Source organism: Anser anser, assembly GCF_964211835.1.
Source record: "Anser anser genome assembly, chromosome: 24".
Lineage (NCBI taxonomy): Eukaryota > Metazoa > Chordata > Aves > Anseriformes > Anatidae > Anser > Anser anser.
Window position 1 is genome coordinate 7,492,617 of NC_139745.1, and position 16,207 is coordinate 7,508,823.

Consider the following 16,207-nt stretch of genomic DNA (forward strand, 5'->3'; position numbering starts at 1 on the left):
AGAGGCCCCAAACCAGCCAGGATTGCAAAAAGCATCAGCAACCTTAGAAACCCAGGTGAGCATTCCATGCGTCTCTTTAGGCTACGAATGTCAGAAGAACCTGGAAGTTACTTAACAATGAAGGAGGTTTCTTCACTGACAGTCCTCTCATCCATTCTTGCCAGTGACTGATAAACAACAGGCTTGAGAATTAATGATAATGGCATTCAGGAAAACCCCCACCACCTGTTACAGGGCTGCCAGGCCATGCCCAGGAAAGCTGCACTTGGGAGCAAGAGGAGCTAGTCTGAGTGAGTGCAACTGAAGTATAGCTGAGTACAGCTGCAGTCGTGCTCTGCTGCCTCTGATAAGTCACTGGCTCAAGTGCTCTGAGCTAGAGGAAACATCCTTGGTTATTTCAGTGCTTGGTTGACAATCTGCAACAGACTACAGCTGTATTAATTAAGTCAGAAGGTGCTCTCAAGATATAGTCAAAACTTGTACATTTTATTCCCAATTCACAGGGTTATTTGCACAGATGGAACACAAAACTCAAGAAGAAAGGATGTGTATGAATAAAACAGCATCTTTTGATCAAACACACTACAGGGTACATAGTCTTCCCTTCCTACATTAGTCTCATCAGTAAGAGCATCTGTAGACAATTATTATAGCAATGGACTACAAACTTCTTAAGCAAGTTACAAGATAAATGGAGAAAACCAGCGATTATTAATGGGTGATTATGTCCTAAAAATGTGTGAATTTATTCCTTTGTATTTCAAAAAGGCTATCTGCAACATTCCTGCCAAAAATTATGTAGCAGTGCTGCAATGTATATCAGTCCAATTACCCTTCTCTGAACATACTTCAAGCTGTTACCCCAGATTAAACATTAAGGAAAAAAAAAAAAAAGCTCTTTTCCAAGAGCAGAGCTCAAAATAACATTTAAATTGAAAATTTCCACTTTGAATAAAGCCATTATACTGTACATTTAAACATCTTTAAAAGACATAGAAAGGATAACATTTAGCTTTCAGAGACCAGTCTATCATAGTCCCTAATTTGAACACCCAGCTACTTAACCACTAAATTTAAGATTTTTAATTATCCGTTGGGTGCATGGACTTTTGGTGAAAAAGAAGTTCCAATAGAGCCTTCTATTACTGCTGAGATAAATCAATATGCTGCAGATATTTTGGAGCACAGTCATTACTTTCAGCAGAATTTTTACATACTACTTCAATTCTACAAATTTTGCAGGAATGACAAAATCTAGTTTACCACAGAAAAACATAATTCCCACCATTCTTGAGACTCCAAAAGAAAGATGCCTATACATGATCTTTTGTAGCCTGCTTATGTTCTTGCATTCCAGCTGTGCATAACCTGCAGGTAGCTTGCACAAGACAGGCTACTGCTTTTTTAGAGCAGGCACAGGATACCTGCATCAAGGAAGGGAGATGTTATCTAGATGGGCTGTGGCTTGACTTGCGTGAATGCGTAAACATTCCCTGCCCTTTTGGCCACATCCTGCTAACTCGTCCCCAACTGAAAGGCCCACAGAACAGCTTCTTCACAATTTTTCCATGGGAGCAAGAACTAGGACAACATCTTTATTCATGCACTCTTGAAACATCGTGGGTTTGTGTTCGGCTTTTCTGGCTTGTTCATATACACAAGTCAAGTCAAAGTTTAGTCCTACCTCTGGGAGAGAAAGAAAGAACCATCAGAACTGTCAGATACTACATTATACTTGCAATGAATTGGATTTTTAAAACAAAAAAAAAATAAACTGTGCTATACACAAATGTTGAGGCACACAATATAAGGACATGCTGACACAATAGTTAAGGTATGTCACTATTACTCTTCAGTCACAAATTAGAACCTCAGTCTGGACCACAAAGATGTTCTTCCTCCCCACTGATCCAGCGGTAGTTCTGGCTGGACTAACGTGGGAACCCTAATTGCAGCAATCCCTGCAGATTGCTGACTAAAACATTACCACACACTCCCAGAAGATAGGTGGACCACTTCTAAGTAGAATTTTAGTTCTGAAGACTGTATTCATTTACAGAAGCTTAAAAAGTGTGGGTTTTCTGCTGTTATACGACATTTTTATGCACAGCTACAAGAAAATCACAGCTCAGCATCGGAAATGTAAGTGTGGGCTTACGAAAGCATTTAAGTGTTCCTCAGAATTGTTTTATTCAGTGGATCAAAAAGGACTAGCTGTACATACCACAAGTGCCAAGAGGCAGCTCTAATTCTAAATGTCAAAGTTTTACAACTTGCTAGAGAACCATTGCTGGCACTTTTTTAGGCAACATGTAAAATGATGAGCTGTTACTAGAAACTTGATTCTAAATCAATCTTCAAACATTAATTTTTAATAATTCATAACCTGTCTGTTAATATCTGAATTATAACCATAGGGAAGTTCATCCAGCAACAATGGAAGTTAATGGGAAAAGAAATGTCAATATATTAGACTGAAACATTTGCTTATCGTTCTTATTTTGTCTAATACCCCTTTAAAAATATGAAATATTTATTCAGACATCAGACAAATTCCTGACTTTACTGAAATACCATAGTAAGGATTTTACTCCGTAAGGGATGCATAGCTCTATGCCTAACCATGCTCTGGAGTCAAATTCTAAAGCTACAATAATTCCAGTGGATCAGTATTTCCTTCATTTTTTTATTACAGCATGTTTGCTAAATTTACAGCAAGCAGAAAATAAGCTGGGTCTTTAGTTATTTTGATCAAAACATTGATGTTTTAAAGGTAGTACACAATATTCGTTAAAAAGAACATATAAAAATACCTTTTTAGAAGCCTCTATAAGAAAGGAAATACAAAGTTTAATCCCACAACTTTCCTCTGCTAGAGCTGCACACTACTGCTACAGTTTTAAATAGACTTTATGCTGTTTTTAAACTATACATCCAGGAAAGTCTACAAAATTAAAGGAACGTGCATATAAATGATTGCATAGCAGAACATGAACATTAAACTGCAAACAGTAAAGAAAAAAGTTAGAAATACTATCAAACGTACAAAGGTTCCTAGAATCAATTCCCTAAGCACGTTCCACTGCTAATATTTAAAAGCCATCTGCATTTCTTCAAAGGCCCTGCTGAACACACTAGAACCAAACCCTAAAACATTTCTCTAAAAAGGAACTTTTTAAAAATCAATGTCGTTATATGCTACTACACAGACAGCACAGAACACTAGGTGTTTGATGCTGGCTTTTGAAGGTAAATAGAAAAAAATGCCAAAAGCCACTTTCATAACAAAATATTTTGCCTTCTAGAGAAATACTGGTAAGATTACACACTGGTTTTGTTATTTTTCACATTCAATTTACTAAATATACTGTATTAGTGAAACTAAATATCTAGATGCAGCTCTTGTTCATATCCAACCTTAAACACTTGTTCTTAAGTAAAATGAAACCTTGTAACCAGTTCACTATTCGTTCTGAGGAAGAAGTGATTTAGACTTGCTTGACTAAATACTTTTTTGATGTGTAGAAGCAAGCCTTTGTTACTCAAGAAGAGAGATGGCTACAGTTTTATACCTATGAATACACCAACTAACCACAGGAGTCATTGGCATAAAAGTTTAGTTCTTATATACTGTACACACACAACTTGAAACAATCTACTTGTATCTAACAGCAGGAAAACTAAGCAATTTCATGGTTAACTGCTCACTAAAATTTAGAATAGATACAAAAACTGCTTAAAATGTACACACAACCTAATATTTAGTTGCTCTGTCATTTGCTGAAATCTGAATTTAATTTTCCATTTCGAGGTGTTTTCTCCCCCCCCCCCCCACCCCCCACTTAGCAGCAAGGCCAAAAGCAGTGAAGCCTCTATGCTGAGAAGTCACAACACTGCACAACTCTCTGAATGAGCTTCCAAGACTAACTCTCTCCTTGTGTAGTATATGCAATGTTAGTACCATCTCTCCAGATGGCAGGGTTAAAGAGAAATTTCAAATATCTCTCTCCACAGAGCTCCATTTACCAACCTACTTGTGTCACTGGGCATGGAGAACTTAGAAACCTGCCTTTGAACAATGGAAACATAAAATTACCAGTCTGCATTTCACAGCAGTGTTGCACTACAGCTGTCCAGTTTTCCATTTTATCACAAAGTTCAGCATTAAAGAACAAGTTAAACAGTTGGTTTAACTGTTCAGCACAAACTGGTACCAATTTCTACGGGTATGACATTTTCAATAGGACAATGTTGCAAATTACGATCAAGTCATCACCAATATCTAAGCATTAAAAATGCAAATCTTTACAAAAATATACATAGAGACACCACAATCAATTCAGTAGCTGCCCATAACATGTAACCAAGAGGACATTCTCTCTCTCTCTCTCTCTCTCCCTCTCTCTCTCCCCCTCTGTCTCAGTGGCTTCTCAACACTGTTTCAATTTTAACCATTGTCTGCTACAGGGAAAACTGACAAAGAAAGTTTGTTGTTGTTGTTTTAGCACTGTTGCAACATCATATTCCTGATAATTTAAGTAAACTGAACTGCGTGTAAATGAATCTTACATGCCTAAAACCAACATGGATACGGTTAGTGGCCACTGGACTTGGGACTAGTCCAAGACCTTGATCTGGATTTTGACCTAGATCTAGAATGTGATCTTGACTGTGATTTGGATCTAGCTGGTTCTTTTTTTCTCGACTCCTTTTCATATCTTGAGCTGGACTTATAGTGTGTTTTAGAATCTGTTTTAGAGGTGCCTCTAGATTTGGTGTGAGATGCAGACCTAGACCGTGATTTAGCCTTCATTTCTTTCTTGGGCTGTGACTTGGATCGTGATCTTGAATTGGACTTAGATCTTGAAAAAGATCGATTGCGGTGTTTGAACCTATCAGAATAAAGGGGAGAGAGGAGATTTGAATGTAAAAACACTATTCTTAGGCATCTAGTACATTAAAAATTGTTTACCATTTTTTGCAGGAGAAATTTTTTTTTTAAACCTACAGTTAAAGGAATACAGTGCTCTAGTTTTCAATTTAAATGGTGTAAAAATTATTTTACCTATCATTGTCCGAATGGCTTCTGCTACGACGAGGTCTTCCAGTAGGTCTACTGCTAGAAAGGTATATCAGAAAAAGTAAACGGTGACAAATACCTATGTATGTATGCATGCAAGTGATTAATATATATTTTTTGAAATGTGCATTTGCTTTTAGTTATTCTTCAATGAAGCAGAGAATCATTTCATTCAATAATTCTGATTCGATGTAGCATGCAAGTATATAAAGTATATAACTCCCACAAGCAATTTACAAAGGGAATACAGAAAAAGAATATAAAAATTTTAATGATTAAATATTCAGTGTGTTGTTTCTCCTCCAACAGACTGCTGTTCAGTTGAAGCTAAACACACACTACACTTACTTTCTGGGACTATACGATCTTCTATAGCTGTAATCAAAAGAACGACTTCTAGATCGTCTCCTTTCGTAACTCCGACTTCTAGATCGCCTATATCTGTCATAGTCATCGTAACGAGAAGAACTGTATAGGTTTCTCCCTTCCTTGGCTTTCATTTGATTTGGTGCTGTAAGAAATATTAACATTTAAAATCTTAAGTTAAAGTACCTATCTTCCCTTTAGCAACAGTACTAATGCTATTCATGTATGTTTTATGTTTAGTAAAAATCCTCATTCACGTCTCTAGCAAAGATGCTTATAAAAGGAACAGGAAAAAAAACAGGTGAGAATGCTGTATACCACTTGCATTTTGCTGCTTTAAAACACTGCAGCTTTGAGAGTATTATCAATCTAGGAGGGGAAAAACAAACAAACCCAAGACAACAGCCTAACTCAAACCAGAACCAAAAACATCAGAAAACAGTGAGAAACGAGTAATGCTCCACACAACCCAAACACAGACTTGACTAAAGTGATTTGAGGCCACCTGGAGGTTGACTGACAGGCCACCTGACAAACCAAGCCCATAACTGAAATATTCTAACATTCCTGAGTTTTCCTAAGAAGTGGCAGCCAACAGTGAATTAAACACCCATTTTTTGATTAGACAATGCCATGGATTACACTTGATCCAGCCTTCTTTAATTATTTAAAGACAATTTATACAGAGGCAGCAATCGATGCCACACAAAGGAGTTAGATTCTAAAAGTAGCCCTCTTCCCTATACAACAATGCACATTCACTCCGTAGCTTGAATATTAAAATAAATTAGAATTAAATTAGAAGTCTTCTATTTTCTCAAAGCAGCACAGCTATCTTTCGTTTGTATTAAATCTGATTTTCACTCAATTGCAAAAGCCACAGTCAATGTATTTTAAATACATCATGCTGTAATAAACCCTACCTGTACTACCAGCTAAATTTTTTACGGTTTAACTGTGCCAGTTGACAACACGAAAATAGATTTAATTATTTTTTTGTTCAGAAACTTAAAAGAAATCCCAGTGTTTACATATAGGACAGAAGTTTGTTCTTCAGAGCATGATTTCCATTGAGTTCAACAAAAGTTAAAATGGCATGTTCAAGGGCTACTTTGATAGTTTTAACTGAAAGATCTTTAAGGCACTCTTATTCCCAAGCTGAACATGAATATTATAGTCCTGTTTTAGACCAATGAGTATCTGTTATGTTTACCAAAAGTGTGTTTTGTTTTTATATATGTATCTATCTCTATATTAAGAATACATACATGAATAACAGATAAAAGATGTAAACTGTCTTTACAATTAACTGTTCAGAAAATAAGACTTCTTTTCCAAGTTGAAATGAGATACCTTGTCTTTTTTTTTTTTAATATCCTGAAGCCAAATGAAAATGAAGATGTTACCTCAATCCTGGAAACTGGACTGCACTGGGAAACGTCAAAGAATCACGAACACACTTCAACACAATATAAACATTACAATACATTAAAATTGAGCTACTCATTTTGACAGGGAAAGTTTTTGACAGTGTGTTCCTGCAAAATAGCTTGACAAAGCCGCACAGAGAGTTCTTAAGTATTTTCAGCTAGCAAGAATCATACTGCGTCAACTGCTGTACTTAGTTATCTGTTTTTAATTAAAACGAAAGACGTTAATAAGGTCCTTTTAAATCCAAACCATCTTATGATTCTATGATAACAGTTATTGAATAAAAAGCAAAACCACCTACATACTATTTATGTGCAAGTAAAAACTTTTCACAACAATTACTAACATGTGTAATGTCATCTGGCACTAAACAATCTGATGAAATACACGCGAGGAGGCACTTACTCTTCCGATCACCCTGCGCAAACTGGATTTCTATTTGTCGACCACAAATCCATTTTCGGTCCAAATTATGGAGAGCATCTTCTGCATCGCGGACATCTTCAAATGTGGTGAGTGTTAAGGTACTTGGGAATTTGAGTAGTTTACAGATTTGGTATTCAAAAAAAAAAACAGTTATTTTCTAGTTTTACAGCCCATTATTTCTAGTTATTTTGTTCATACTAGCCCACACTGTAGCAATTTTTAAATTAGCCACCAACTACTGAGAACTACAATAAGAAAACCCTCACAATATGGCCATGAACTTATCCATCAGCAAGCAATTGCTATGCAATACCCACTTGTAAGGAAAAAAAAAGAGAATCCTTCTCAAGATACATTATTTGTTAATGGTTATTCAGTTCTCTGCACTACATCGACTTTATGGAAAAGAATAGTTCTTAAATTGTTAGGCATGCTAACAGTAAAAAAAACAAACGATATACATCTATTCGTTTTAGAATTGTGAGGAAGCTTTCCTTTTTAGCCACCAGTTGATTTTTAAGTTCAAATTATGTAATACCAAGGACGTATACACAGACTTTCAGCAACCTGAGAAAAAAGCATATAATAGAACTACCAACTACTCTACCAATCAGGTCCAAAGCTCAGTAACACAATCATTACTAATTTTAATCTGTGCGATTGATCACTACTTCAATTCACACAACTTCTAGCAACGTGGTCTGGAAGAATGAATTGCCTTCCTCCTCACAGCAACTCCGTTCATTATCAGCATCATCCGTGCAGAACACAAACGGTACGCTGTAGGTACACGCATCTGGATAAACCAAGAACGAACGCATTTTCAGTCAAGACCACAGTTACAATAGCACCCACAAGAGAAATATTACAGGTTTTGTCAATGGACTAAACCAGAATCATTCATCAAATTACTGCTTACGTGACAAACAGAAGAAAAACTGTTATTCTGTAGGATACATCAGGTATGACTCCTTTAATCTTGGCCACCATTCAACTTCATCTTGACCTTTAACTCTTTAAGGGCTTGTCAGAAGGACTTGTCATGAGATGCTTGGCCAAAAATGACAGATGGCTTTATCTTTAACTTTGAAAAACAACCTTTTCCCCCTTTTGTAGATAAAGCGAAGCTTTGTCTCCCATTATGGCTTGTCCTTCTTCCAGCTTTTCTTTATTTTTTCTTTTCCCAAACTGTCCCTTCTCTTCAAGCCTGATCCTTAAGAGGTCTTTGGCTTGTCTACTTGCCTCAATTGTTGAACTCTACTCTAAAGGTTCTTTCATGCTTTCTCTTTGGGGTCGCCATTACTGTACAGCTTTACACTCTGAGGCAACAACAGAGGACAGTAAATTAGGGGACAATATTAGAGAAAGAAGTTCACCTCATTTTTTTTATACAATCTGCTTTTGATTGATTTCAGTTCCCATTTGTTAAATTAACAATGAATACTAGCCACAGTTTGCTACGCACAAGTTTACTTACATACCAGTTATAATAAAAACTTGGTAGACAATTTTGAATCAGTGATAAATTTTCATTTAAATCATATAATATCAATTTCAGAGACATAAGCAAGCTTTTATATTACTGGACTTAAGTTTTGCAAAAAGGCAAACAAAATTGTAGATAAGTTAATCTTCAAAAATAACGAAACACCACAACAGAAGACACTTATCAGATACAACACAGAAGTAAACTGCTTTTTCATTTAGATTTGTTACCTCTTACACAAACTTGAATTTCAAACTTCAACACCCCTCACTAATCAGCCATCTGAAGAAAGGATATTGAACATAAGCAAATCCTCTGGGACGACGAGTGTAGAAGTCAAGTGGAACGTATACATCAACTATTGGCCCATAACGACCAAACTCACGGCGCAAGTCTTCAGACCTAGAATATCACAAATATCTTATATGTTTTCTCACTACTAAAGGCATTAAGAAACATCCCCTAAATAAGTAAAAAAATCTACACTCAGTATGACCACCCATCTTTTCGGAAGCTCCTGGTACAGAACACATGTAAAAATATTTTCTGGGGGAAAAAAAAAAAAGAAAAAAGTGTTTTAGTCATTCATTGTTAAGCAATACACCGGGCTTTCCTAAAACACTGTCAAGCCTCAGGATGCTTAAGGTGACCCTGTTATTTTCAAACCTGTGTTCTGCATAACTCAGTAATACAAATGCAAATGGAGATGAGAAGTGACAGACATTAGCCAATTCAGTGCAAAGATGGACAGAAAGTCAAAAGAAGGATCTAAGAGTTAAGCATCGCATAGCCTATTAACATGGATTTTACAGCATGTAAACATTAGTTGTAACATCCAGAGAAAAAGCTTAAAAATAATTCAGTCACACAAAGTTATTTCCACAGGATTATCAATACTCACAACCACATCAAATAGAACAGAACCGAGTGAGCAACCATTCATGCCCTGAGGCCAGCTGTTCCGAAGATGTGGCTTTAGAGAGTGGAGTGCAAAACCCTTCACCAGATCAGTAACTGTACTTGAAGTAACTACTGTCTCTTCAACGGGAAGGTTTCTTAGTTACTTCAGCTTCTTTACGTATCTATTCCTGTGTCATTTTAGGACAATAATCTGTATGAGAAAGACTGATTATTTTATTTATGTGACATGGAAGAGTTCCTGATATTCCTCTTTCTCATCTGTTAGGAAAAAATCCACGCTGTTCATAGTCAATGACAGCAGAAGACAACTAAAACAACCAACTTCAGGATCTCACGAGACCATCCCTAAAAAGAACTCACCATTTAACCGCGAGCTTAAAGCCTAAATGGGAAGCACGTTGTTTTTAAAAAAGTGTGAAAGTCTTCTCCCCCGACTCTTCCTATGAGGAAAAGTTCTACTGGCATTGACAGAAAACTGGTCCAAGAAATACCACTTTTAATTTGAAGCTATTTATATTTTTAATCATAATAAGATTCCTAGTTCCTTCCGTTATTCCTACACCGTTGTTATTTGCCAAACACATTTGTCGCAAGCTGCCCAGGCAGCAAGTTTGAGAACTCGGGCTCTCATTTTACGCAAGGAGACCTTGCGGGATCCTCCACGCCAGTTCTACAGCCAGAGCACGAACCGGGCTCTAACTCGAGCACCCACTCGGGACTGCCGCGCTCTGCAGATGCCTCCCGCGCGGTAACACACGCGAAGGGGAGACGATAAACTGCAGGAGCGAACAGCGAGACCGAGCGCTTTACTAGAGATGGCCAAGCAACCAACCGAACCTCCGCGGTACGGGCTTTTTAACCGTTTAAATCCATTAAAAGTCACCGCGCCAAGCCGCCGCGCGGGTGCCGGCCTTGCGGCGTTCCCCCCCGCCACAACCCCGCGGGCACGAACCGCTCGTTCCGTGCCGCCGCGCGTCGCGTGCCGCGGCAGGAGGCGGGCCGCGAGCGGCGCCGATCGCCGCGGTAACGGCAGCGGCCCCGCGGGGAGCCCGGGGACACCCGCACGGGGCCGCCGCCGTCCGGCGGGGTGCTGCGAGGCCTCCCCCCGCCGCCGGAGACCCGCTCCGAGCTTTGTTCCCTCGGCGGCGGCTCCGGGGGGCGCGGGGGACGCACGCGGCGCGGGGCGGGCGGGCGGCCGGACCCCCCCCATTCCCTCCCGTTCCGCCCCGCGGCCTAGCGAGCCCGCCGCAGCCTGCGCGGCCCCGCGCCCGCCCCCACTCACCGGGTGTCGTCGGCCACGTTCCGCACGAAGAGCGAGGTGTTGGGGGGCCGCAGGTAGCGCGACATGGCGGCGGCGGCGGCGCGGCGCGGGGCGGCGAGCGGCAGGGCCCTGGCGCTGCGGGGAGCCGAGCGGCTGAGGAGACCCCTCCGAGCTGCACGCAGCGCCGCCGCCGCCCGCCCGCCCGCCTCTCGCGAGACTTCCCGCGGGGCTTCCGGCGAGAGCTCGGCGCGAGGCGCGCCGCGCGGGGGAAGGGGCCGCCGGCGCCAAAAGCGGCCCCGCCCGCACTGCGCATGCCGCCTCGGCCCGCCGGGCGCGCGCGCGCACGCGCGGAGCGGCGCCGCCCGCCTTCGGCCGCGGCCAGAGCGGGAGCGGCCCCTCCGGCCCCGCGCATGCGCCTCGCTCCGCCCCGGCGGCGGCTGGCTTTTCCCGCCCAAAGGGGGGGAAGCGCGCGCGCGGGCCTGGTGGCGGCGGTGGCGGCGGCGGCGGGGCGGGCGCTGCGGCCCCGCCCCTACGAGACGGCCCCGCCCCGATGAGATGGCCACGCCCCTCTCTGTGGAGACGGCTCCGCCCCGCCCCGCCCCTCCCGCCCTGAGGGGACAGCCCCAGCACCCCCCCGCCCCCCCCAGTCCGCCTGCATTTGGGCTGAGAATCGGGGATATTGGGGTGTGTTGTGAGGCGAGGAACGTGGCTTTCCCCCTGCTCATGGAGCGCCTCAGCTTTGTTTAACCGATCTGTTCTCTGTATCAGTTTGAGAGCAGTCTTTCCTGTCACAACTGTTAAATACTTCTTAGCTTTTAAAATGTTGTTCCTCTTCTTGTTACGCACTGTGCAGATCAGCTAAACAAGCACCTAATTGCTCTTTGCTGAACAGGATATAGAGAAAACAGTTTTTAGTAGAACACCACACCTTATTAAACACAGGAATTAAAACTGAATACATTCATTAAGTATGTAAGGAATGAAGAAACGTTTATATCAGCTTCTGTCCCTTGCCGGCGATACAGCGATAAATGACCGCTCTCCAGCTAGGCCCCGGTTCGGCCGCCCGGCAGGCAGACCTCTGGCACTGCGGGTACAGAAGGGGGCTGGAAGTGTGCTCGGTCTTACAGTAACGGGAAGTGATTTGTATGTAAAAGGACAGAAGAAATCGTAACTGTTTTCTGTACTATTCCTTCAGATAGCAAAGATCACACCTTGTGGAAAGTGCACTTTATTTTAGGTATGTAAAGGTGTCACGAGGAAGATGATCGGTGTTTAAACTCTCTTGCTTCTTCTGACAAGCGTTACTCCACCAAAAGTTATAGTCTGTAGAGGATAAACACACGTAACTTGTTTTTCATTTGGGCTTCAGGATGTTAGGATGTCCATTTATAGCTAAGTGACTAGAAGTTTCTGTATTTCATTTATAAATCCATCTTATTCCATAAGAATATTCTACAGAGCCTAGTAGGAGTTACAGTGCCTGCCTATAAATACATGTATAACATCCATACCAAGGAATGTGCTTGGTTGCCTTTTTTTTTTTTTCTTTTTACACATTTCATCACTGTTTTAAGTGTTATCATATATACTACAAGAAAGACAGGCTTCCCATAATAGAAATCCACTATCCCAAACAGTAATGTGTTTTTTTGCTGTGTGTTTTGCTTAGTTTTAGAAAAGTAGTTTGAGATACTCAAATTGATCTTAGGAAGTTGCATGTCCAAAAGACATAACTTTAATGTAGTCAGCTGGCATTCTGGTAGTAGTCTTTACCCAAGCAGACCTTTTTAGAAATTTGGTGAGCTTAACTCTGTAGAGAAAATCTCTTTGTCAGTGATAAATCATCTGGAACTTACTAAAGGACTTTGAAGAAATGTAGGTGGACCAAATGTATTGTCATCTACAGGAATTTATAAGGAGTCTTTCTACCTAATGCTCCCCAGCTAAAGCCATTCACTCTCCAGTGCTTAGAATTGTTCCCAGGATAATAATTAACAAAAGCATCTGCAAGGAATTCTGCAAGTAATAAAGCAGTTTGGGAGCCAGCATTTTTTTTTAAAATGTATTGAGCCCATGCTTAAGAGCTAATCAACATAAAATGTTTTCCCTTCAGCATTCATTTAATACACCGTTATTTTCTAACACTCACCTCCACCATTTCATTTCCTTTAACTTCTTGCTCATGAGAGAATTTATCTGATTTGCACACAAGCTTCCCATTTACTAGGTTCACAGTACACTGTTGAAGCAGATAGAAAACAAAAAATTGAAGATTTAATGAAATTCAATTAGACATAGACAGGAAATAAATGCAGATGATACCGATGCTTCGTAATTACGTCTGCTAATTTAAGCAGGAGATCACCGTATTTTAATAAGAGTTTTAGAAGAAACACTTCTGTTTGTTGAAATGATAGATGTATGGATATGTTCTATTTTTTTGCTAATGGAAGTGGTACAAACAGGTTTTACTCATGCACAGAGAGTGAAGTATAAAGATGAATAGAGATGCACTTGTTCCTGAAATTTGTTACCTTTAGCTTTTTGCCGTCCATAGTAGTAATATCAGCTTCTTTTCCAAGTGTAAATGAGTTAGTTACAGATTGCTTGGGTGTTTTTGATGTCACCACAAAGTCGTCTCCTTTTTGCTGTATTTCAACAACAGGCTTAATATCTCTAGCGACTTTGATAAGTTCTTCTGACAGTGCTGTGAAAAAAGGCAAAAAAGTTACTTTTTCTGTTATGACATAGTGCATTGATATGAAATAGCCAATTCTTTTCTCTGATCAAGATGCAGAGGGTACAAACCAATGACAGAAAACAATGTCCAAGGTAAAAGGCAAATCCCATTTTGGATTCCTCACTTCCCGATGGACATACTGTTCCATTCCACCTAGTCTGTGCAGGTTTAGATACTATAATGATTAATACTGTGTGACAATGTTTTGTTTCTTTCAGTAATGGCTCGTCACAAGACGACATTTCTCTGTGACTAACACCATATATGTTACTCAGTTTCCCTCACCTCTTTCCAGGGAGGCTGGAGATGACAGTTATCTGTCTGGTTGGAGCTGCAACAGTGCAGGTGACCTCAAACTACCTTAACAGGGTGTCTCTAGCATGACTTGAAGGTGTCATCTTTAGCAGGAAATGGGTTGGTTTAGGCATCATACTGCAGAGCTAGGCTTGTCAACTGTATCTGAGTTTTTTCTACTAAATATCTCGTACTTTTAAAAACACGTGAATCTTTTGCCAAGACTGTCAAGAGGGTAAGTGCATTTTTATTAATGCTGGCACCTATTAAATCATAACTACAAAGTAAATTCTTTATAGATTATGAAACAGCTATCACATACATTAATCAGTAATGCTAGGGAAAGTGCCCCCTCTACTAAAGCACATTGGAAATCTGTATGTCATTGACAAATTGATTCTAGTTAAATGTATTTGTAAAATTATGTCTTAACCAAAATAAGTCAATTTCTGATATACCTCTTTTTTACTGAGGGACTCGTGTTAAGATTGCTTCTTTTCAATTTCAAATCAGATATAATAGACTTACCTGACAGGGAGTAGTTTGTCACACAAACAAAAGAAAAGCAAACAAACAAACAAACAAAACCACATAGAAATACTGTAATAAAAGATGTCATACAAAGCATGTGTTGCAAATCAAGGAAATTATTTCAGAAATAACTTGACACTTACCAAGAGCTTTCAGAAACTCTTCATAGTTCTCTTGAGCATAGACCTGCCAGGTTCCACTGAATGCCATTATGGAAGATGTAACGCAGTGTGAGGGCAGTGATGCTAACAGGAAAATGAGGGCTCCCCCTGGTCACTCAGATGCTATTTATGGAAAGGGTAAGGCCAGCCCAAACTGTGAGATGATCAGCTAATTATTAACAGCGAAGTAACAATTATTAATCGTTTATTTGTTCTTAATGATCATAACCTCTAGTTCATTCTGCTTTCTACAAAGTCCTACCTTGACCGACTCTTTTGGGATGTACTGTTTATTGTGGGTCATTGAACTCAGGTAATTATTCATAATTGTTGTAAAGTGTTGCATCGATTAATTTGTTTTCTTTTTGTTGACAGCTTCTAAATTAAATGCATTTTCTGTGCTTTAGATAGAATTCTTCAGATAAAATGGCATAATTTAAAATAGATGTGAGGTAACTACTGTCGTATGGTAGGAACCTCCTAATCATCACAATATTCTGTACTACAGGCACTTGGAACTTACAAGGTGGGAATAAAACCCACAACTATTTCTTCCAAAATTATGGTCCTCCAATCACTCGATGGCAGGGAGTCTCCTTGGAGTGGGACAGTCAGTTATGACTTTGTCCAGTAGATGTCAGTAACGTGCATCTAAATCTGTATTAAATGTAGGGGTTTTTTAATAGTCATTACATACATAGAAAATTAAAGGTAAAATAAAATATGGAACATTGCTTGGAGACTGAAATTAAATGAGTAACTGGAATGCGTTACTTTTCTTCTCACCGATTGCACCAAGAATTCTTCAGTCATTATAGACAGTGAGTGATATTCCTTGCTGTCTGTGCAAGAATGGTTGTTGATTTTGGAAGGCATTCACTAGATTGTGTGTCTTGCAATTATATTGCTTAATTCAAATAGAGCCTGTATCCCAGGGGTAGCTGACCTTTCTAAGTTAACTTTTGTTACTCTATACAGGTCAGTAATTCTTCTGTTTGAACAGGAAAACAATTCTTATCTTTTTCTTACAAATTAACATTATTATTATTTTTTTTTAGCAAATAAAAATTCAGACTCAAAGAGCCAGATGCCCATAGTGTAGGAAATGGTTATGTTCAAGCCTATTTTACCTCTAATTCTGATTAGCAGACAGCATATGAGGCTCTGAGTTGAGAAAACTTGTACTCTAATTCTGATTAATCAACCTTTTCTTGGTTTCAAGAAGACATTTCTCTTAAACATTTTATCTATTTTTTGTTTGCTTTTTCAAAAACATATCAGCTATTTTGACTGAAGAGTAATATTTCTTTATTAAAATGTACATAAATTAACCTATTCTTCTCCCAGCGATGTTTAGTTCAGGATAGTTAACAAGAAGGTCAATAAATAACTCGTTTCTCATGAATCTGGAAAATTACTGATTCGTGCAGGCCAACCATGTGCAAGCAAGTGTAACGTTCCTTTTCTTCAACGACTGGTCATGTACACATCCTAATCTCTGGCTTTA

The 16,207-nt window shown here is 39.7% G+C and overlaps 2 protein-coding genes across 8 annotated transcripts; both read right to left on the reverse strand.

Annotated features, from left to right (window-relative positions):
• Positions 1-465: 465 nt before the first annotated feature.
• On the reverse strand, positions 466-11,312 carry SRSF10 (serine and arginine rich splicing factor 10). 7 transcript variants are annotated; one of them, XM_083810108.1, is made up of 7 exons: positions 10,993-11,294; positions 9,085-9,191; positions 7,283-7,384; positions 5,429-5,591; positions 5,066-5,116; positions 4,791-4,892; positions 466-1,686 (listed from the first exon to the last, which is right to left on the reverse strand). In XM_083810108.1, the coding sequence occupies exons 1-7, from the start codon at positions 11,055-11,057 to the stop codon at positions 1,668-1,670; spliced, it is 609 nt and encodes a 202-aa protein (XP_083666234.1). In that variant the 5' UTR covers positions 11,058-11,294; the 3' UTR covers positions 466-1,667. The 7 variants fall into 7 exon arrangements, with proteins under 7 accessions (XP_083666234.1, XP_083666233.1, XP_083666236.1 ...); XM_083810107.1 differs by having other exon boundaries at positions 5,066-5,119; XM_083810106.1 differs by lacking the exon at positions 466-1,686 and adding an exon at positions 8,223-8,622 and having other exon boundaries at positions 2,669-4,892; positions 5,066-5,119; positions 7,283-7,404; positions 9,020-9,191; positions 10,993-11,312.
• An 874-nt stretch (positions 11,313-12,186) lies between these two features.
• LOC310886057 (fatty acid-binding protein, liver) lies at positions 12,187-15,733 on the reverse strand. Its single transcript, XM_083810114.1, has 4 exons — positions 14,683-15,733; positions 13,509-13,681; positions 13,124-13,213; positions 12,187-12,297 (listed from the first exon to the last, which is right to left on the reverse strand). The coding sequence occupies exons 1-4, from the start codon at positions 14,747-14,749 to the stop codon at positions 12,247-12,249; spliced, it is 381 nt and encodes a 126-aa protein (XP_083666240.1). The 5' UTR covers positions 14,750-15,733; the 3' UTR covers positions 12,187-12,246.
• Positions 15,734-16,207: the final 474 nt, after the last annotated feature.